Source organism: Miniopterus natalensis, chromosome 16 (genome assembly GCF_054644295.1).
Source record: "Miniopterus natalensis isolate mMinNat1 chromosome 16, mMinNat1.hap1, whole genome shotgun sequence".
Taxonomy (NCBI): Eukaryota; Metazoa; Chordata; class Mammalia; order Chiroptera; family Miniopteridae; genus Miniopterus; species Miniopterus natalensis.
In genome coordinates this window covers 15,515,422-15,538,340 of record NC_142096.1, presented here as the reverse complement: position 1 = coordinate 15,538,340, position 22,919 = coordinate 15,515,422, and the positions used below count along the sequence as shown (strand labels likewise).

The window sequence follows — 22,919 nt, the reverse complement described above, 5'->3', positions numbered from 1 at the left end:
CGGCTGCTGTAAAATAGGTTAGTGAAGAGCCTTTCCACCAGTCACAGGAACCTTTCCACCACCAACTAAGGAACCGCCCAGCTCCCTTGGGGGGCTCTACTCTGTATTTGCCTATAATTTCACCCAAAAGTTGAAAGAAAATGCCTGTCTTGAATTTCCTTTTAATTCAATCTTTTTTTTAAAACTTGTACCAAAGTAATTTACACAGACTAGTTGAGGCTACCACCTTTTGTTGTTGTTAATCCTCACCGGAGGATATTTTGTTCATTGATTTTTAGGGAGAGTGGAATGGGGGGGGGGGGGAGATTGGCTGCCACCCCACGCTCCCGAGCTCTCAACCAGCTCGAACCTACACCCAGGTTCTTGCCCTTGATGGGAATCAAACCCGCGCCCCTTCCTGTATGATGAGCTCTTCTGTTAAAGCTTTGTATTCAAGTCACTGTAAGATCTGGTCTTGAAGAAGCCTTAGAGAACACACAGTGGGCGGTTTGCCTGTCTACCACAGGAGGCTGCAGGGCCTTGCCACCCCCAGAAAGGCTGCATTCCTCTTGACACCCAGCTTGCCATGCGGCACAGACTAGGTACCCAGCCAGCGGATGGTGTCTTCTAGATGTGATGGTCTCCAGGTCCAAACAGGTTCTACCGGGCCTAGCTCAGCGTCCACGGTGTTTGCACCAAACCCAGCGGGATGCTTTTAGAGCCACAGACCGGGCCGCAATCTGGCTTCGCCACCTCTTAGCTGTACAACCGCCGGCAAGGAGCTCGCTGGCTCCTTTGGAAACAGGATGACCGAGGCCCACTTCATGGGGCCGTGGTGAAGGGGTCATGAAATTCTGCAGGCCAGGTGCTGTCACAAGGCCCGCCACCGGCAGAAGATCAGACTTTTGCAGGCGAGGAAGCGGGGGTACCGCTGGGAAACAAGGGGCGCAGCGGGAGGGGTGGGTGAGGGCTCCACGTGGCACCCCACGGGGTCGGGCTCGCCTCCCGCGGCTTCCCCCGGGCCGGCCCGGGCGTGTTTCTCCGCAGCAGCCGGGGCTCCCCCTGCCGGGGCCGGGCAGCGGCCGGGCTCGCGCACGGAGCCGCTTCGGGGCCTCGCCGGGGACGCGCCCGCCGCGCGCTCCGCCCCGGAAACGCGCCGCGGCCGCCTTGGCGCGCTTTAGGAACCGCGTCCTGGTCCGAGCGGGTTTCGGGGTGGCGGCAGCTCCGCGAGGCTAGTTCTCCTGCTCAGACCCCGCGGCGCCTCCACCCGGTGCGGCGATGCGGCGGAGCCGAGACGAGGTGGACGCGACGCTGCAGATCGCCAAGCTCAACCCGGCGGAGCTGCTGCCGGCCGTGCAGTGCCTGGGCTTCGGCGCCGGGGCCAGCGCCGCGGCCGCCGGCGACTTCTGCCTGCTGGAGCTGGAGCCCGCGCTGTGCCGGCAGCTGGAGGCGGGGGGCAGGTGAGCCCGCGCCCCCGCGCCCCAGCCTCCGATTCTCGGATGCGGGGCAGAGCGGGATGGGGAGCTGGGCCCCGGAGGCGCGCGGGTTGGCCCGCGCGCGGGGGTGGGCGCGGGGCTCCGGCGGATGCGCAGCCCGCCGCCTCGCCTAGGATTCCGCGCCTCCGCTGGGCTCCCAGTGAGCTGGGCTGGTGTGGTCAGTAGGACGGCCCCGGCTGATCCTGGAGGCCTGTGCCATGCAGAACCAAGAGAAGTTTTGAAAATGGTAACTGATGCCAGGGACCGCACAGAAGCCTTGGCCAGTCTAGCTTGAAATCCAATGGTAATGGATAACACTTATAGAGTTTTTCTTGCCTTCTACTTATATTTATTTTACTCAGACGATAGGTGGGACTGTAGGGAATACATTTAAAGCCATTTTACAGACTTGGTAATTGAGGAAGTCCCTCAAAAAAACCACACACACAAAACCAGCCCTGCTTGGGGTCACTCAGCCAGGATCTGAAGCAGTTTCTGAATCTCGGTCAGCTACCCATTTGCTGCAAGACCATGGATTAAAAAACAACCAAAGGAGAAGTCTAGAGAAATATTCTTTTACGTTTTTTTAAAAAATCCTTTTTTTCTTTCTTTATCTCTCAATTTTGTGCGGTCCCAGCTTCTGGAATTGAGGATTACAAGCTGTGGTTTGGTTCTCTTCTGCATTGTAGCTTCCGTCAACACTTGTATTTTATTTTATTAGGTAGTTTGTTCTCTTGTAGGTTCTTTTAAATTGAATCCTTTAGTTGTCTTTCAGTTTTCATGCTTCACCCATCCAACAGTGTTATAGTTAACTAGCCAGTCTCCAGATGCTGGTCACTAAATTTCTGTAAGGGAACTGTCAATGACTTGACTCATGGGTTTTCATCCCAGCTGAGTTGGCAGGGATTGGAGAAGGGACTTAAGGTGTGAGAACCTTCTCTTTGCCCAACTGTAATTAACCTAGCTGGCAAAACCCAGGAAAAAACACAAAAAGCCCCCTAGAAATGTGGGTTTTAAAATTTGTGTGTGCATGTGTGTGTGTGGGGGGGGATGGGGGTAGTTTTAAACAAACTATTTCAAAGCGGGGATAGTGCAATGTAGAAATAAATGTTAAAGAATAGGTACTTGGGACTATTAAACATTATTAGCTCCAGGAGGCTAATAAAAGCCTTTTATTCTTTTCACTTAAAGGCTTAGTTTAAATAATTTACATGGCCTCTATTTCAGGTTTTTAAATTTTAAAAGAAGTTAATTGTATGCGGGAGGGTTAAATGCTTTATAGACAAGGAACACTGCTAGAACCAGCTCTCTTGTCATCTCCAGCATCTTGGTGGTTAGTCTTTCTTTTACCTCGTACTTTCCTTTCCCTCTTCCCTCTTGCTCTTTTCCGTCTGTGACCCTTTGTCAGAGACTTTATTTAGGCCAGTTTGTAAACATATCTTTTTCGTATTTTTTATTCAGCATTGCAGCCTTCTTTTCACAAGGTCCCAATTTCTTTGTGACATAGCTGACGGTTAGGCCACGATGTGTCCCTTTGATTTTTAGGGGTTCTCAGAACAATACAAGAAGGACCACTCTTGGGTGGGATCTGACACCAGCAGCGTGGACATCATCTGGGAGCTTGTTAGAAATGCAGAGTTCTAGATCCCATTCCAGACCTATTGAATCCCCACCTGCTTTTTAGCAGGATTCCCAAAGATGCCCGTGCGTAAGTTCGAGAAGTACTGCTTTAGCATGTTTTAGAAAATTGCGACATCTTGACTGAAGCTACTGGATGCTTTGTCTGGTGCTCTTCCCATCGTTTGCACGATGATGCCATGTGGAGACATTTGGCCTCTTTGATTCTTGCCCATGTTGAGTTATTTTTTTCTTAGTGAGGCCACCTGCTGCCCCGCTGGCTCTCAGTTGGCCCAGCTCTTGCTCTGTGGAGCCCATCGTGTGAGGGCTTTGAGAGCATCATGACAATTTTAAATTCTATCAGCCTAGAGGTATTCGGAAACTGTTTATAGTGAAGATGTCCATTCGTGTTTCAATAGATCATGTATTTTCTTTTCCCATTTTCCTGCAGTATGGTGATTCGTGGTGATAAAGATGAGCAGGCTGTGCTGTGCAGTAAAGACAAAACATACGACTTGAAGATAGCAGACACTTCCAATATGTTGCTTTTAATTCCTGGTTGTAAAACTCCAGACCAGCTGAAGATGGAAGAAACCCCCTGTAACATTATTCACACTGAGGTACTGTATTCTGTCTCCTGATTATTTGAGTATGAGAATGACAACACATTCTAATCTTGCCTTTAATTAAAAACTTTAGGTATGTAGTATATAACCACAGGAAATCTGAAAAGTTCTCTAATGAAATTTGAATTTTCTCAGCACTGTTTTGTTTGTCGTCTTGTGAGGTTGTCTGATTTAATTTTTAAGTGGCAGACAAGTTCACCATTTTCTGTAGCATAGAAAGTTTGCTATTAGGTGATTGATCCTAAGAGTTTTGCCTATTTTTGGTAAGTTTTTCTGTTGGTGTGTTTTGAAAGGAGGTGCCCTCAAACCATAACTAGTGCATTAGGTGATATTTATGAGGTAGAGAAATGAAGACATTTGAATTTTTGAGGGAAGTGTGTTTCTCACCTTTGAACCTGGTTTAGTTCATCACTATCCATAGCCATGTGTGACACTGCTTAATTATTTTGGAGACTACTGATGGCAGAAGCCAAACAAAAGTATCCATCCTGGTAGATTGTTACACATACAACAATCAAAGCACAGCCCTTAATTCTATCAGAATGACTTCAGGCCAGCTATGTCCATGAAAATAGAATTGGAATAGAAATAAGGGAAAATACTGGGAACCCTTGGTCATTCATATGGTGTTGTTAGAACAGAACTTCTAAAATTGTATTTTGGTTTTTGTACGGTTATGTTTTTAATTATAACTGGTTATAACTTTAATTAACTGGAAACAACTGGCAGTTCATCCTTTTGTAAAAGACATTATTTTCTCATCAATATCTGTTATGTGGGGGTTTTTGTGAGGGTTATAAGCTCTCGTTATAAGAATTCTGTGTACTGAGACTGAGTAAAACTTAACAAAGATCCACTAACCTAAGTTTTAATCTCTAGTTGCACTTCACATGCCTAGAACAGGTAGATAAGAAATGCACATGAGCAAAGCAGGCTGGTCTTAATAAATGGTAGTGGGTTCCCCAGTCTGGAGAGTAATAGGGAATGGTGGGGTCTGTGGCAGATTGGAGAACACCCCAATTTGGGGGCCACTACTTGACCTTGAAGGAAAGCAGATTACCAGATCTGATTTCTTTTGTCCCAGTAAAGCTTGAAATTTAGATTTTGGGGGGCAAAAATCTCCTAATTTTTCAATGTTGGCCACTAATTTAAACTCTATGCTAAACCTCTCTTTCTCTAATACACCAACATCTGTGTGCTGGATATAGCCAGCAGGCTGCCAGTTTGTGAACTTTGGATGACATCAATCTTTCTGGTTTAGTCCTTAAGCTCCTCTTTTGAAGGCCTTAAATTCAGCAGCAGACATCAGGCTCTTGGCCTTGTCTTGTCAATCATGCTTTGTCCTAGATTGAGAGCCGAAGCACCCCCTGACCTTCCATTTTAGAACTGGAAGGCACCCAGAGATAATCCATTCCTGCCTTTTCTCTTTCTTTCATGTGAAACACTTATTGGGCACCTTCTAAGGGTTAGACATGGGACAAGTTCTGGAGATACAGGGAGGGATAGCAGCTGTTGATGTATCCTTTCGCCTCTATCAGCGGGATTTCTTTGAGTGGTAGGTCTCTCACTGGTTCAGTCCAATAAAGAACTAGCTGCAATTCTAAACAGTACAAAGTTCTCGAATTGAACAGGAATTTGTCTCCCTTAACTTCTGCTTAATTTTGACATCACGAGTAATACAGAACAAGGGTGCCCCCTCTTCCCTTGAACATTCTTTCGTTATTTGAAGACTGTGATAACGTCTCGTCTTTATTTTCTGTTGTTCAGCCTAAAAATATTCATTTTCAGTTGTTTCTATCTCGTTTGTAAAGTTGTCACCATTCTGGTCATTCTTTTTTGGGCATACTCTAGTTGCCAAAGTACAATTCCATATGGAACTCAGTTCTTGGTTCTCACTGTGTTGGCAGTATCTTCTGACTTGGGCTTTGAAAAGATTCCTGAAGATGCCTTTCAACCTGTTTGAGGTGGCTGGATGGGTGCTTTCCCAACAGAAAGCAGAACGACAATTTCCCTTTGCTTGCTTCTTGTGGAAGGCAGATGGGTGGGTTGAAATTTTGTATGAGATTTTTCTTTTAGAATGACCCCTGAAAGGTTATAATATATTTGTAATTTCTAGATCTTTGGTTTTTCTAATAATTATTGGGAACTAAGAAGATGTAGACCTAAATTGAAGAAGCTAAAGAGACTTTTGATGGCAAATACCTACGAAGGACCTGACAGTCAAAAAGAAAAGGATTCCAATTGTTCAAAAGTAAGATTTTCATTTTTTATTTGGAATTTAAAAAATAGGACATAGAGGCACTTACTGGTGACATTTTTACATTTTAAAGTTTATATTATGAAAATTTCAGGTGTATCCAAAAGCAGAAAGACGACCATGTATTCATCACTCATTTGAACATTTATCAATATTTTGTCAATCTTGGTTTGTTTTTTTCTGTCCCCTGCTAACTCCCACTTTCTTTTCCTTTTTCTGCAGTATTTTAAAGCAAATTCTACATATCATGGTGACATTTATGTAGCTGAAAGCTCATGTTCCTAAGTATGCAAAAATAGTTTTTTTCAGGTTAAATTAATTTTTACTTAATTGAAAATTATAATTAGGGGCTCTTTAGAAAAGATTTTATGGTAAGTATTGGAATTTATGTATTACATAAATACATTATGGAAAGTATTCTTACTCTAATGTCAGAATTGACTAATTCTGGAAGTATGGAAAAATATAAACCAAGTAAAAAAATTTTTTTAAGTTTTTAATGTAATTCAAAATTATAGAACTCTACTGGTATCCTGAGGACCATATTTGTATTAGAAGTTCTCTTCTTCTCCATCGACTGACTGATTTATTTTGGGGGGGGGGCTTACAGCTCTATTTAGATATTATTTATATACCAAACCACTCATTTTTAAAGCATAAATATAATTCAGTGGTGTTTAGTATATTTACAGTGGTGTGCAGAATTTCTGAGGAAGTTTAGAACATTTTCATCACCCCCAAAAGAAACTCTGTACCCTTTGGCTATTATCTTCCAATCCTACTTTTCCCAATTTCCCTCTTCCACCTCAGCCCTAGCAACCACTAATCTACTTTCTGTCTTTATTGATTTGCCTCTTCTGGACATTTAATATGAATGGAATCATATCATCTGTGGCCTTCTCTGGCTGGCTTCTTGGTTGACTTAGCATGATGTTGTCAAGTCTCATTCATATTGTAGCATGTATCAGTGGTTCACTCCACTTTATTGCTGAATATTATCCTACTTTATGAATATGCCACATGTTATCCACCTATCAGTTGATGGGCATTTGTGTAGTTTCTACTTTTTAATTGTTATGAACATGCTTAGAGAGAGGAAGGGGGAGAATAGAGAGAGAGAGAGAGAGAGAGAGAAACATTGATCTGTTGCCTTCCATAGACTCCCTGACGGGATCAAACCCGAAACCCAGGTATGTGCCCTGACCGGGAATCAGTTCTAACTGGCAACCTTTGCTGCACAGGAGGACCCTCAACCAACTGAGCCACTCCGGTGGAGCTGCATCTATGTTTTCATTTCTCTTGGGTATATGCCTAAGAGTGGAATTAATGGGTCATGTGTTTATTTTGCATAATCTTTTGGGGAACTGCCAGACTTTTCCGAAGTGGCTGCATCATTTTACATTCCCGTCATATGAGGGTTCCAATTTTGCCATATCCCTGACAACACTTGTTTTTTTCTGTCTTTTAAAAATCCATCCTAGTGGGTTTGAAGTGGTATATCATTATGGTTTCAATGTGCATTTCCCTAATGACTATTGATGTTGAGCATCTTTTCATGTGCTTGTTGACTATATATCTTTGGTGAATGTCTACTTAGGAACTCCTTTGCCCAATTTTTAATTGGGTTATTTGTCTTTTTGTTACTGAATTATAGGAGAGTTCTTTATATAGTCTAAATACAAGTTCCTTATCAGATAGATGATATGCTAATATTTTCTCCCATTCTGTGGGTGGTCTTTTCACTTTCTTGATTTTTTAAGAATTGTAAATGTACATAACATTTACCATTTGAATCATATATGGTTAGTTCTGTGGCATTAAGTACATTCATGTTGTTCTGTAACCACGACCACCATTCATCTACAGGAATTTTTTATCTGCCTAAGCTGAAACTGTACCCTTTAAACACTAAATCCCTAGACTCCCCTGCCTCCCAGCCTCTGGCCACCATCATTCTACTTTCTGTTTCTATGAATTTGACGACTCTAACTATCCCATATAAGTGGAATCATGCAATATTTGTCCTTTTGTGTTGATGATGTTTTGAAGTACAGAGTACAAAAGTTTGTCATTTTGATGAAGTCCAATTTATCTATTTTTTCTTTTGTTGCTTGTGTTTTGATGTCATATCTAAGAAACCATTATTAAGTCCAACATCAAACCATTATTAAATCCAACATCACTAAGATTAACCCCTATGCTTGCTTCTAAGATATCTACTGATTTTGTGGAGTAATCATTACACATTAACAAAAGAAATTGAACTAGTGTTTAAATATTGCCTTAATCTATTCCATGTATTTAACTCCCCCAAATTCAATAGTCTTAAAAAATATTATTCAGAGGCTTAAAATGTTGTTTGCTTGTTTTTTCTTGTTTCAGTATACAACTGAAGATTTGCTTGATCAAATTCAGGCAAGTGAGGAAGAATTAATGACCCAATTACAAGTTCTAAATGCCTGTGAGATTGAAGGTAGCATTACTTGCCATTGTTATTAATAATGATGGAATTGAACATCATATAAGAGAGACAAGTTTTTGGACGTCTCCACCCTATTGCATATTGTTTATTCTTTTGGGGGCTCACAGATGATGATATTTGTATTTTGGGGTATAGGTAGAGAATACTTGTGATCATCTTTACATGAGGAGTGACTTTAACCTTCTTCTTTGGATTAAGTGGTAATAGAAGAACCATGTTAGATTGAGAAAGGTCTCAGATATCAGCTAGTCTAATCCCTTCATTGTTTTTAGTAGGTGAGGAAACTAAGGCTTATTATAAAGGGAAACTGACTTGTTCAGGGCTACATGTTGAGTTAGTGATTAGAAAAGGCATAGAACCCAGGTAAACTTGAACTCCTGGTTCGGAATTAATTTAATAACCCCATTGTTATCGAGGAAAGTAAAGACTATTTTTTTTCTTTTTGAAAGCAGAGACTTTCAGTGTCTCTTTTTGTGGTGGGCAAGAGTATGCTGCTACTTTATCAATTTATTAGCTAATTAATTTACTTAATATGCTCTTTGATAAATATATATAACTTTGAATTTGCAGGTTATTGGAGGATTCTTGAATTTGATTATGAGATGAAACTTCTGAATCATGTAACTCAGCTTGTGGATTCTGAATCTTGGTCTTGTACTAAAGTTCCTTTGAACATATGTCTTCAGGAGCTGGGACCATTAGAGCCAGAGTAAGTGTTTCAGTCACTGTCCCACCAGATTTTCTTAAGGGAAGAAAATTTTTTCCAGGATGGAACTATCCTCAGGGCATATACTACTTATATTTTGATGGCTTATAGAAATTTAAAAATTACACAATCAAGAAGGACTTGGGGGATTTTTGTCACTGGGGTGAATAAATGTGTGTCATATTATTTTTGCATTAAAAATACAAAGAAGTAATTATGTTTAACCATTTTATATAGATGTGTGCTCATATAATTCATGTAAAAACATTTAGCATGGGATATGGCACATAATAGCTTCCCAGTATATATAAGTTAGTTCCTAATGTAAAGTTTTACTTGGCAGCTAAAAATCACTATTTCAAATCACAAATTTATATCTTAGTTTCTAGTTAGCAATAGTATGTAAAATATAATGTATAAAAAATGTGATAACTTTCAAATGAACGTTTTAAATTTTTCAGAGAAATGATTGAACACTGTCTTAAATGTTACGGAAGAAGATATATAGAGGAAGGTAAGATTTGGAAAGTATTTTAATGGGTATAAACTCTTGAATTGGTATGCTTTTCTGAGGTGTGTTTCTGTTAAAAATAAGGGCTCCATGGGTTGTGGGAGGTGAATTGTATATAATTCCCTCTGGGAATTTCATGGGAGAAAAAATGTTAGGAGTACATTTAATGGTGTAGACAATAGGAAAGGATCAGATACCTTTTCCTTAGGTAAAATTTATTTACTTATTTTTCCAAGGTGAAGTTTATTTTGAATTGAGTGCCGACAAAATCTGCAGAGCAACGGCACAAATGCTACTTCAGAACGCAGTGAAGTTCAATCTTGCTGAGTTTCTGGAAGTGTGGCAGCAGAGTGTCCCTGAAGGAATGACAGCTAGGCTTGACCAGCTTAAGGTGAGGTTGCGATGCTGCTTGTTACCATGACAACAGGTAACGTCATGAGTTACCAGGTGAAAGGAAACTTGTGTTGGAACTGAATCTGGGGCCAGTTTATTTTCCTAGCACCCATTAGGTGTGTACTATACACTCAATGGCAAAATCCTTAAAAAAACCCAAAAACCAACCCAACACTTTATTGAAGTGTAATGTACATATCTATCACAAAATTTACCCCTTTAAAAAGTGTTTTTAGTAAATTTAGTGAGTTACACAGCCATCATCACATTCTAGTTTTAGAACATTTTTAGCACCTCAATGATAGTTTGTCTGGCTATAAATAGCGGTAACATCCCTAAGCAGGCCTTCCACACTTTAAATTTTGCCCACCTCCAGGCCATTCTCTGTGGTGCTATTGGAATGATCTTTTAAAAATGCCAGTCAGATTAGATGAATGTCTTGCTTCAATCATTTTAATGGTTGTCCATTGCATTTAAGATATAAAATCCAGAATTCATATCTTGGCCTACAAGGCCCTTCATAATCTCTCCTTCATACTTTCTGTCCTACTCAATGCATACCCAGTATTCTTTCAAGTTTTCAAGATCATAAACTGTCAGCTACCTTAGAGCCTTCATCCAAGGTTTCTTGTCCCAGAATGATCTCCCTAATTTCATCTGGCCACTTCTTACTCATCTTTGAGTCACTTCATCAAAGAGGCCTTCGTTCACTCTAAAAAAATGCCTCTGTTTTACTCTTCCATAGCACCCTGTATTTTTCCTTCATGGCACTTATCACTTAGGTTTGTAAGTGTTTAATTGTGTGGTTGCCCACCTCTACTTTGGTAGAATTTTGTTCACTGTTGCTTGCCAATGTATAACATTACTGCTTGGCATGTAGTGTATGCTCAATAAGTATTTGTTAAATAAGAGAAAGGATTTGCTCAATATTTGCAGAGCTCCTTTTAAGTCTAGGAACCGTGCTAGATGCAGAGGAGAAAATATTAAACCCAGGGTGCCATCAGGGTCCTAAACTCTATTTAGAAAGTATTTGGGTCCATTCAGTGTATTAGTGAGGAGAGAAACCTGATGAGTTTTGCCCTTTGGGAAGAACACTATGACGGTAATGAAGATGGCTGGCTGGCTGAAGGTTGGCTAGATGAAAAGGAGAACTATCCAGGCTCTCAACACTTCAATACTCCTAACTAAGACAGTACTGGCCAAAGAAATAGGTGATACAGAATGGATAGAGAAATGTTGAGGCTTTAAAACCAATAGGATTTAGTGACCACTTAGGTGAGGGGTTTGAATAATGGAATCTAAGATGATGTCTCGGTTTCATGGCTTCCTAGGATAGTGGGACTACGGCAGGTTTGGGTGACAAATACTGTGAGTTCATATATAGGTTTGGAGATAGAAATCAGATGCTCAGTCTAAGAGACATTTGAGTTGCAGGCTCAAATTTTATAGTCATTAGCAAGTAAATGGCCGTCGAAATCATGGGTTTAGTTGAGGTTACCCAGGACTGTGACAGTGAGACAAGTAGAGGGGGCAGGATAGAGGCCCAGGGAACTGCAACATCAAGTTAGGAGGAGAGTAATGAGATGATGATGTCAGAGATAGAGATTGAAAGAAGAAATAATCAACAAAGAAAACAGGGCTGATGAGATGGATCCAAGAAAGGGCCCAGTGGAACTGGTAATGACAGGTTACTGGTGACCTCGAAAACCTATTGTTAAGTCTCAGTAGCTTGTGTATGTTTCATGTAGCTGACATTTTAAATGTCCTGGGCTAAGCTAAACCTAAAGGTAAGTGAAGAAGTCGTATTTAAACAATAGACCGTTACTTTAACTACTCTTTTTCTTCTCATTTCTTAATAGGGTTTGGCCTTGGTGGACAGACACTCAAGACCAGAAATCATATTTTTGCTAAAAGTAGATGATTTACCTGAGGATAATCAGGCACGTTTTAATAGTCTGTTCTCTCTAAGGGAGAAATGGACAGAAGACGATATTGCTCCATATATTCAGTAAGTAATTTATTACATATGAATTTTGAGGGCGGTTCTTTTTTTTTATACAGAGAGAGTGGAAGGAAGGGGGAGAGACACAGAGAAACATCGATGTGAGAGAGACACATTGATTGGTTGCCTCCCGAATGTGCCGCCTGGGAGGGGATCCTGGGCTGGGGATCAAGCCTGCAACCGAGGTATGTGCCCTCGACCTGAATTGGACTTGCCACCCTTTAGTTTGGGGGCCGATGCTGTAACCACTGAGCCAAATGGCTAGGGCAAGGGTTGTTCCTTTTATAAAGAGTGGCATAGGGCTTTGGATTTATTATTAGAACACATTTAAAAATATATATATATCTTTCTTGATTTCAGAGAGAGGGTGGGAGAGGGAGAGGGAGAGAGAAACGTCGATGATGAGAGAGTCATTGATTGGCTGCCTACTGCACGCCCCCTGCTGGGGGATCGAGCTCACAAACCGGGCACGTGCCCTGACTGGGAATCAAACCACAGTCTCCTGGATCCTAGGTTGATGCTCAACCGCTGAGCAACACTGCTAGGCAGAACACTTTTTTTATTTTTAGTATTTCCCAAGGACATAATTTCCTTTGAAATTTTCTCAAGTGGAGGCTGTCTTCTCTATTATCCTCCGCAAACCCTGATCCTGAAGGTGGGGTATGTGTTATCTTTCTTCCTTGCTACTTCTAAAACCACTTCTCTGACCTCCTCCCTGCAAAATTGCAGCTCTTAGAGGGACAGTCAGATTATATACCCCTCTTCGATTGCTACTGTTAACCTTTCCTGCTGCCTTGCTTTAACATCTTGTAGGAGCCAGGTTGCAAAACAAATTAGCCCAGAAGCCATTGCTCACAGGATCTCACATCCACTAACACTTCCGCCTCTTTGCTGTGTGTCGCCTCTCAGGTCCTCTCTTTTTACCCAGGTTGGATTTCCTAGTCAATTTCTCCAACTATTACTGTATATGCTCTACTTCTTTGGCTTTTTCTCTCCATCTTCTCATACTTCCCAGGCAAAAATCTATAAAGATTAAACCCAGCTTTCTGCTTCCTCTTTGCCCATACCCGGGGAAGCTAAAATTTCCTGGACAAAAATATACAATGGGGCTTGCCAGGCTCACTTAGGAACTTAAGTGGTACTTAGCAGCGCCCCTAGCAAGGCATCATTTCCTCATGAAACTTTTCTACCCTTGGAGCTCACTTTACATCTTTTTTCTTTACGTACCATCAGTATTCCCTGCTTCCTCTTTGCCCTCACCTCACAACTTTTTTTTTTGAGAAAATAGCAGATAAATGTTCTTTCCCACTCCAAATCTGCCAGCCTCCCTGTGTCTGCACCCATTTCCTTTGCAGTCCCTTCTGTATAATGCATGAATCATCCCTAAGGCCAGTCCTCCTGCACTGCATCCATCTCCAGTTACTCACGCAAAAAGTCTAGAAATCAACTTTGTCTTTTTCTTCTCTCATAGTTTGGTTCAAACTGTGAACTAATCCTGATGGATCATCTTGTACTTGACTAAATTGGTCTCCTTACCTCTATTTTTCCCCCTTACCCTTTGCCTCTTTTTACTTTATTTTGGAAAATTTTAAATATTCAGAAGTGACAGTATAGTATCATGAATGCTCCATGAACTCACTACCTAGTTTCCATAATCATCACTCATTGCCTCCATTATTTAAAACTTAGATGGAGTATGCTTTTCCATTAATTAAAACTCTCTTAGTGGCTTTCCAGTATGCTTAGAATTAAATCACAACTCCTTTCCATGTTCTTCAAGGCCCACATGATCTAACCCTTGCTCTCTTCTCATGTCCACCCATTCTTCCCTCTCCTAGTCATAGTGTTCTAGTCATAGTGTTCTTTTTGGGGTACAGAAGAGGAAGCTAAAGTTCAGGGAGGGCAGGTAACCTTAACAAGCTCACACAGGTAGCCTAGTATCCAAGTTCTCTGAGGCTAGATCCCATTTGTATTTCTCATTTGGAGGTTATGTGATAAAATGGAAAAACCAAAAACCATAGACTTTGAAGTCATATAGAGCTGGCTGCAAAATGTGGCTCTATCCTTATATCAGTTTCCTCATATATAATATGTGGTTAAATAATGTGTTGCTTATACACTTCCAGTGAAGTTTGAAGATAATAAATTCAATGAACCTATTCAATTAAGTCTTAGTAACTGTGCCCTTCTCTCTCTCTCCTACAAACACATACTCAATGCTTGCTGGGAAGATGAGATTTAGGGGAAAGAGATATAAATAAATAGTACTGTGAATATTATGTTCCCTAAAATATTCATGCTATTCATTTATTTTTTTATTGTTCCTACAGAGATTTGTGTGGAGAGAAGCAAACCATAGGTGCATTACTTACTAAATATTCTCGATCTTCAATGCAAAATGGTGTTAAAGTTTATAACTCAAGAAGACCCATTTCTTAAAAGAGCGACAATCTTTTCTTTGGACTAAAGTCCCTTTATAAGGTTGCTGGTTATAAGAAGATTCTTTTATGTATTTGTATTCCAGAGTTTAAAAACCTCGTGATATGGGGCATTTTCCTTCTCGTCTTAAGCATCTTGAAACTACTGCTCTTCTTTCTCAAATGTACAATAATAGGATATTTCTGTCTTTCAAGTTATGCTTGTATTAGGTACACAGTGTAAACAAGGACAGAAGAAAGTGTTATTTCTTATGCTTAGTATATCTCTGTAGTCCATTTGGTTTTATTTATTGAAAATTGTTTGCTTTTTTAATATTTAACATTGCATTTCTTTAATTAGGATTTGACATTGTAATCATTATTAAATTTAAGTTTTCAGAGAACTAAATAGCCAAGAGAATTATTTATGCACTTAAATGTCATTTCTTAAGCCAATGGGTTCCCATCCAGTTTCAACCTTCTGTTAGAACAGTTAAGTCACTACATGCTATAAGTTATCTACATTTCATTGTTTTCATTGATGAAATTGGCTTGATAATTGCTCCTCCATATGCCTGGCTGAAATTGGATGAAGTGGATTTGATCCTCAATTCCATGTGAAGGATACTAATAGAACAGTTTATAATCATGTGGTAGGCAGTTAGACAGACATGAGCAGAGCAAGAGCGATGGGCCAGGCACGGTCACCAAGGTAGAAAGCTCAAGTACCTAGCAATGGACAATTGTAGAGTAGGACCTCCTCCCCAGGGTGGCCTTTCCTCCCCTAGCATATGGGTGGTCATGTGGTTTGGACCCCCAAACCTTTCCTCCAAAGAGAACATTTAGGCCTCAGTTGTATTTCAGCTTCAGGCCCAAAAAGGAGCAGAACCAGACAAGGATATCACCTCAGGACCACCTGCATTGAATAATGACCTCCCTGCCCTGGTGCAGACCAATCAATCAGTGGGAACCCCGACCCTAAAAGGATATACCTGGAAAGCTGCTGAATATTCTTTTGAGATCTTCCCCTGAGACCTCCCCTAAAATCTCCACCCTTAAAACCCTTAGTACTGAGGACCCAGCTCACTCTACCTCCCAGGAGGTAGACCTTGCCTTTCCCCTCCTCTACTCCCTCTCCTCTGGTGCCTCACCTTTTACTCTGCTCACTTCTAAGCCCCAAGGACCCTTCCTTTGCGTCTACAACTTGTTTCCTAATCCCTTTTCTTCTACAAATTACTACTTCTACGAATTACTTCTTCTACCTCTGTGAGTTTCTAAATAAACGTTCTCTTATAGCTTGAGTCTTGGCTCTGAATTCTGTCCTAGCCAGAACTCAGCTACCGAGGTTGCTGAACCCAGGTCTGTTTTGACCCCACTGGTCTAACACCTGGTGCCATTCTCATGCCAAAAACCCTATAGTGGAGAAACTGACACAGGTAATACTAGAAAACTACAATACCTCGTTGGTTTTGGAATGCTTGATAAATTTTTTTTTTATAGCTTTACTTACCTAATTTGTTTTCGTTTAGACCAAAGTTCAAATTAATATTGACTTACCTAATGAACTCATCACGGGGACAGTGGGAGGGGGTAGGCCAAAGCTAAATCTGGCCCAAGGTTAAAAATAATGTTAATGGGTAACCCACAACTGACCAAGATTTAACTGTTACTGCAATTTACAAAGTTTTAATTCTCATGCACATGAAATGCAGATAGGATGGCTTCACAAATACCTTTCCTGTCTTTCAACAACGTTTTCTGCATCTATTTGGATCATTTGTTCTATTTTTAAAAATAAATACTGAGTCATCAGTGCCTAGTGAGAACTCTGGAGTCAGAGTAAATGGGGACTAATTACGTATTTTACAACTTAAACCCCTAGGGGCCCAGTGAGCCGGTGTCCACACAGCACACCAGAGCCACACCGTCCTGGGGACAGAGACTCCCCAGCCTCTGGCCCATCGCAAACCTTGCCCCATACTTCTCAATGTGCTTGCGCTAGACCTTCACTCCTCTAAAATGTAAACGCCCCATCCTGCTCTTCTCAACGCTCCCTGTAAATAAATAGTCGTGGTCGCTTTCCTAACCTGGAGCGGTTCCCACCCACTACACACGTGCACTGACCGGGGCAGCGCAAGCCCCGCCCACGTGCCCAAACTTCCGGCCCTCGTCGCCGTCGCACTTCCGCTGACGTCGGAGGTCATAGGTGACGGGCAGGTTGTCGACGGATGGTGGTTTTAGGCGGTGACTGAAAGAAGCATCTCCGTGACCCGAGCTCTGCGAGGGCGGCCGCAGGGAGCCTAAATCCGGGGAGCGAGTTGGGGGGGGCCGCGGCGGGGGGGCGGGGGGCGTGGCCGGGCGCGGGAGCGAGGGAGCCCCGCGGCGCGGCGCGGCGCCTGTTGGGAGCGCGGGGCGCCGGCGCGTGCGGAGCGGAGCGGTAGCCGGGTGATGCCCCGCAGCTGTCCGGGAAGCCGGGACGCCGAGCCCCGCGCGACCGCCCCATGCCGCCCACTGGCTTAGAGCCCGCCAGGATGAACAGGAAGAAAGGAGACAAGGGCTTTGAAAGCCCAAGGCCGTATAAATTATAAGTATTTTTTTCATCTCCCTTTCCTCGTCTGGGTTTTGTTTTCATCAGTCATGTTTTGTGTGTGCTCGGAAACTGACTTGGTGGGCCTGGGAAACCCGGCGGGAGACCAGAGCCCGCTCGCGGAAATGGGGTCTGTAGGGCGCAAATGCGTTGCCCGGCAGTGTAATTCAACAGATTCAATGCCCCTTGCAGGTTAATAAACCTTTTCCTTAAAGTGCTAAACTGTATTTGTCCAAAGAAATTTATTTTCGTGGCTGTCGCTAAATTTAAAACAAGCAAGTTACCCAAATTTGTTGGATTTTTAAATGAAAGATAAAGTGATTTTGAGCTACTTAGAACATAGTCTTTGCTTATTCTTGGGTAGAATTATGCTTCATTTAAATAAGAGAAATATTTTCTTTATTTTTATATATTTTTTTAATGTACAACCCATCAGGTCGTCTGCATCAACAACATAAACTTCCAGAGAAAATCTGTTGTGGTAAGTATATTGTCAACAATTATAAGCAGTAACAAATCCACCCTTTACAACACAGTGCTTAGAAACCATTCCCTTCCAGATAGTTGTTTTAAGAGTAGGTGAGAATTAGCATTCTGATCTGTGTGACGTCCTGGTCTATGGCCTTACAATGTACTGGCTGCCTCCTCGATTCTCCTTTCCCTTTTTTTCTTTTCCCTATTTCTGGATTAAAATATTATTCCTTTTAATCTATTGTGGAATATGACAGTCTGTATTACCAAACATTTTAGAATCATGCATTAAAAAAGAATATGCCCATAGTGAGATTTCTTCTGTGAAAAAATTAAGGTTATAGAGCACACACTGGCTTAACTTGGCTGCTAAGAGGCCAGTTTTATTTTCTGATTCCTGGCCAACCTGGCTTATGTGACATTGGTGGTTAATGAAATTTTAGATACGGTGTTTGAAATCTAGTCGCCTCCTCCGCATTTAGGTGTAGAGTTATGCCATGAACTTTCCTCTTCAACTTAGTTAAGATGAGCCGTATAGATTTTAAAATGTACTATTTTCATAAGAATCATAGAATCTTGGATTTATGAGGATCCTTAAAGATTCATTAAGTCCAATTTCCTCATATAAGGAATTTTTCAGTATCCCTTGGGTATGATTCTTTACCTTGTATCTCATGGAAGGATACTTTAGATGTGTTGTATGAGTTGGGTAGGGAAGATACAAGAATTAGGGAGTCTAGTTTAGAGGTTACTGTAATAATCTAGGGGCGAATTGGTGAAGCCCTGAATGAAGATATGAGTGAAGTGACATAGAAATAGAGTTGACATGGTTGATTGAATTATTGTGAACATTTATTAGGTACATACATGTAAGACCATCTTCTAAGGCTTTATGGTTATGACATACCTCACTTAATCTTCACAATAACCCCATGAGGTAGATACTATTTTAATTTTGATATTTCTTAGTAAAGCAGCTGGAAGAATGGAGGTAAGTAACTTTCTTAAGGGCATGAAGTTAGCATGCGATTGAGCCCTTTTTTAAAAAAGTGATTTGAGAGAGAGAGAGAGAGAGAGAGAGAGAGAAAGAAAAACATCAGTGGGAGAGAAAAGCATTGATCAGTGCCTTCCACACATGCCACGACCGGGGATTGAACCTGCAGCCTTTTGGTGTGTGGGATGATGCTCCAACCAGCTGAGCCACATGGCCAGGGCAGGACTGAGTCCCCCCCCTTTTTTTTTTTAATCCTCACCCAAGGATATTTTTTCCATTGCTTTTCGGGGAGAGAGACACATCGATTGGTTGCTGCCAGCATATGCCCAGACCTGGGTGGGGGAGCTTATGCGAGTTTATGGTTACTTTGGAGCTAAAATGGCAGAGTCGAGTAACTATGACAGAAACTGTGTGTCCCTTAAAGCCTATTTACTATCTGGTCCTTTAGGAAAAAGTTTGCTGATCCATGAACTAATGTAATAGTGTGAGAAAATGTCAGTTCAGGACTATTCCCACCTAAAATATTAGCTATCACCAGTATCTTTCATACTAGACAGTGGAAAGAAATGTGGTGGGTAAAAGAATGTGAAACTGAACTGCTACAGCCCCTGCTTTCTTCAGTTGGTGTCAAGGCTCAAGTTGATATACACAGTTTCCTTATTCGTCCACCCATCCCATTTCCCCCTTTCCTCTTGCTAGCATTTCTTTTGGTCTGACCTAGAGCTTCATTCCTGTAGGATCTGCATTCTTGCTTGATGCCAACTATGATTTTAAGTGCTTTCTATGTATTAAATTGTTCATTTGTCGTAATAACACCGAAAGGTAAATAGTGTCATTATTCTTGTTTTACAGGTGAGGAAATTGAGGCACAGAGCACTAGAGTAATTAGCCCAAGATCATACACTTACTTAGTGGTGGAGCTGGGATTTGAATGCAGGAAGCCTATCTCCAGAACGTGCATTTAATTTAACAATGACACTGTACTGCCCTTGTTTGTTTACTACATGCTATATAAAATCTGTAAATGGTTTAGGAGTAGCACTGGAAACTAGGAGGTTTCCCGTTTTCCCCTCCACTAATTTATAGTGAATGAAAGAATAAGTAGCTTCTTGTCAAGGAGGATTCAAGAGACATTTCATCTAAGGCTAGAAGGTAGAGAAGGAATTTTTGAAAGGGTTGAATGGCAGCTGGGGAGGTTACATAAAGTAAGATAGGGGCTCTAGGAGGAGTCAGAGACCTGATGATACGAGGAGACCAGGCTTTCCTTTATCTTCACGAAATATACTGCGTTCACCATTTTACTGTTGTTAATCTTAGCTTAGAAGGCCAAATCCTGTTCTTATGTCCCACCAGTAGCTAACTGTTAACAGCACTTTCCATAAGCTTTTCTGGTTTACTTTTGACGTTGGTTTTGCTTGCTGTCTCTCAGCAGATTGACACTCTTTTGTATAGATTGGTTATCGCATTGCTGATATGCTAATTAAGGGAATTTGGGTCTTCTTCCCTACATTGCTCACAGTTTACACCTTTAAACACAGAGACTTCATCAGCAGTATTTTTGCATTTGCTCTTCCTGTTCTCATTTGCTTCCACGCAGATCTGCCTGGATGGTCTAATTTAAAGATGTATGGCTCTTCTCTTATTTGGGAACAGGGAGGAAAAGCTACAGTATCTGTAGGCTTTTGAGCGGTTGGGCTGAATGTTATCTAAAAATTCTTGCATGTTTTTTTAAAAGCTGTGTACTGAGAGACGGCATAGTGGGTGGAAATCAATTGGGATCATTTAGATGTGGATTTGAATCTCAGTTTTCCACTTGTTAATATAATTTCTTAACTGCCATCTATAAAAAGCATAGCATAGTCCTTATCTTTTAAAGTTGTTACTGGGAATAGAGAGAATATATAAAAGTAGTGTATATCTGGCATATAGTAGTTCTTATTAAACAGTAGCCATTATAATTGTAAGTTAGCCTTCTATGTTGTTGCCTGCATTTCATCTTAGATATTCCTGTTGCAGCCTCTGAGATTTTTCTGTTCCCTTTGCAGCCCCCGAAATGTTACTATTCCATGCCTTCCCATATTTTGTGTTTGAGAACACAGTGTTCAACCCAGGATATTTAGCTTACTGGACAGATATTCCATGTTTCCTTGGTCTGTCTTTCCCATTTGATTCAACACAAGAGGGTGCTGGCCAGTCAGTGTATTTAGCTGTCTCTCATGTCTTAGGTACATTTTTCAGATAGATTGCTCACCACACAGCTAATATAGTAGAACTACATGTATATGGCCTGTGGGTTTACTTGGTTGGAAATCATCCAGCATTTTGAAGTATCTGCTGCTCTAAGAGGTGGCAATAGATATTCCCTACTTGTCTGAGTATCTCTTGTAGCTCTTGCCTCTTCACGTGTCCTGATTTACTTCCCATAAGTAGAGTTTCATATGTATTAGCTTCATTGATATAGTTTTTTCCCTTTCTTGGGGGTCCATGTTCTTTCACTCACCAACATGGTTTTGATTCTTTCTGCTCTTTTTTTTTTTTCCTTCCTCCCTGTTTAGTTCCAGTCTGTTTAGAAATTATTATATTTGAGAGTAGTGAGTCCTTTTACTTTATTCTAGCAGATGGTCTGATTTTCACAGATAGTGAATGTGAGCCACCAGGATGATAAAGGGTACGTAATTCACACCCACTTAGTCACTGAGACAGCCATGTTCAAAATGAAGGTCTCCGAGAGCACTTGTATATATGTATATATGTAACTGTTTGGGATTCTGTCTTTGGAGTGTACTGTGTGTAGTAGTAGAAATCAAAGAAATATGTTCTTAATTATAATGAAGTTATTATTCTTTATCTTTACAGGGATTTGTGGAACTGACTATATTTCCCACAGTTGCAAACTTGAATAGAATCAAATTGAACAGCAAACAGTGTAGAATATACCGAGTAAGGATCAATGATTTAGAAGCTGCTTTTATTTATAATGATCCAACTTTGGAAGTTTGTCACAGTGAATCAAAACAGTAAGTTATACACTGTAAACGCTGATATTTCTAACAGTAATTTTTTTCATATGATTTGATTAACTTTTTCAGTAGAGTTTTCTAAGATTATTATTAGACTCTGGTTCCCAGGTTTGTTTGTTTTTTCTAATTTTAATTTTTGTTGCTTTTACCACTGCATATTTGGTTCAAGAAATTTTACTAGCTCTACCCAACATAGTAATTATTAAGTTTTCCTTCTTCAGACTACAGTTTTAAAGAAGTACTACTGGAAAACTTTAAATAAATTTTCTTAGCCATTTTTTTTTTTTTTTTACTTTTGATATTTAAAAAAATATTCATAAATATGAAATGTAATTTTTAATAAGTTAGGTGGTCATCATAATCTATAGACCAGAAACTACTTTAAAATATTCTATAAAATATTTTAACTACTTTAGAATATCATAAAATATTGTCTGAAATATCTCATTCCTTCATTTTTTATTTTTATTTTTTTAATATTTTTATTGATTTCAAGAACAGGAAGAGAGCGGGAGAGAGAGATAGAAACATCAATGATGAGACAGTCATTGATTGGCTGCCTCCTGCACGCCCCCTACTGGGGATTGAGCCCCCAGCCTAGGCATGTGCCCTGACTGGGAATTGAACCTCTATCCCCTGGATCATAGGCTGATGCTCAACCACTGAGCTACACCAGTCGGGCTCATTCCTTCATATTAAATAAATATTGTATGTCTTGAGGCTGCTTCTGATTTTTTTTTTTTTTAATCCTCACCCGAGGATGTTTTTTTCCATTGCTTTTCAAAGAGAGTGGAAGGGAGAGAGAGAGAAACATTGATGTGAAAGAGACACATCAATTGGTTGCCTCCTGCACGGCCCCCCGAACAGGGCCGGGGATCAAGCCTGCAACTGAGGTATGTGCCCTGGCCTGAATAGAACCTGGGACCCTTCAGTCTGAGGGTCGACCCTCTGTCCACTGAGCAAACCTGCTAGGGCAAGGCTACTTCTGATTTTCATCAATAAACATGTTGTTGTGATCAGTTTTATGTTCTGCTTTATTCATTTAAATTCTTTGTTTTTACTTTTCCATGTATAATATGATAGGCTTCATTTTAAAATTATTTTTATGGTCAGGTAACATTCCACTTACTTAGTATGCTGTAGTTTTGAGTGATTATTTCTAGTTGTTTGACATTTGTACAATTTCCAGCATTTGTGATCATAAGTAATGTTGAGTAAGTATTTTGGAACAGATTAGTTTCATTGCCTTTGAATTATTTTTTAAGAAAATAGGATTGTTTATCATTGTTAATGCTCTTCTTTGCATTTTACTTGACTGTATTCCAGTAATATTTGTAATGATTTAAATACTGGCAACTATTTGAAGGCACTTGTTTTTTCAA

At 40.7% G+C, this 22,919-nt stretch overlaps 2 protein-coding genes across 2 annotated transcripts in view; both read left to right on the top strand.

Moving 5' to 3' along the window:
- Window positions 1–1,227: 1,227 nt before the first annotated feature.
- On the top strand, window positions 1,228–14,874 carry DSCC1 (DNA replication and sister chromatid cohesion 1). The gene is made up of 9 exons (XM_016207759.2): window positions 1,228–1,439; window positions 3,523–3,691; window positions 5,814–5,948; window positions 8,337–8,427; window positions 9,007–9,145; window positions 9,604–9,656; window positions 9,890–10,044; window positions 11,906–12,054; window positions 14,379–14,874. The coding sequence occupies exons 1-9, from the start codon at window positions 1,258–1,260 to the stop codon at window positions 14,485–14,487; spliced, it is 1,182 nt and encodes a 393-aa protein (XP_016063245.2). The 5' UTR covers window positions 1,228–1,257; the 3' UTR covers window positions 14,488–14,874.
- Window positions 14,875–16,951: 2,077 nt separating this feature from the next.
- The window catches only part of TAF2 (TATA-box binding protein associated factor 2), a 57,899-nt gene continuing 51,931 nt past the window's right edge, over window positions 16,952–22,919 (top strand). Inside the window, exons 1-3 of the mRNA XM_087825373.1 lie at window positions 16,952–17,050; window positions 17,480–17,533; window positions 21,374–21,534. Coding sequence (XP_087681499.1) covers window positions 16,967–17,050; window positions 17,480–17,533; window positions 21,374–21,534 — 299 coding nt within the window. The 5' untranslated portion in view covers window positions 16,952–16,966. The remainder of the gene's footprint in view (window positions 17,051–17,479; window positions 17,534–21,373; window positions 21,535–22,919) is intronic.

Coding starts and splice junctions, on each gene's coding strand:
- DSCC1 (XM_016207759.2), top strand. CDS start 1,258: ATGCGGCGGAGCCGAGACGAGGTGGACGCGACGCTGCAGATCGCCAAG. Junction 3,692..5,813: donor GTAACATTATTCACACTGAG/GTACTGTATTCT, acceptor TGTAATTTCTAG/ATCTTTGGTTTTTCTAATAA. Junction 12,055..14,378: donor GATATTGCTCCATATATTCA/GTAAGTAATTTA, acceptor TTGTTCCTACAG/AGATTTGTGTGGAGAGAAGC.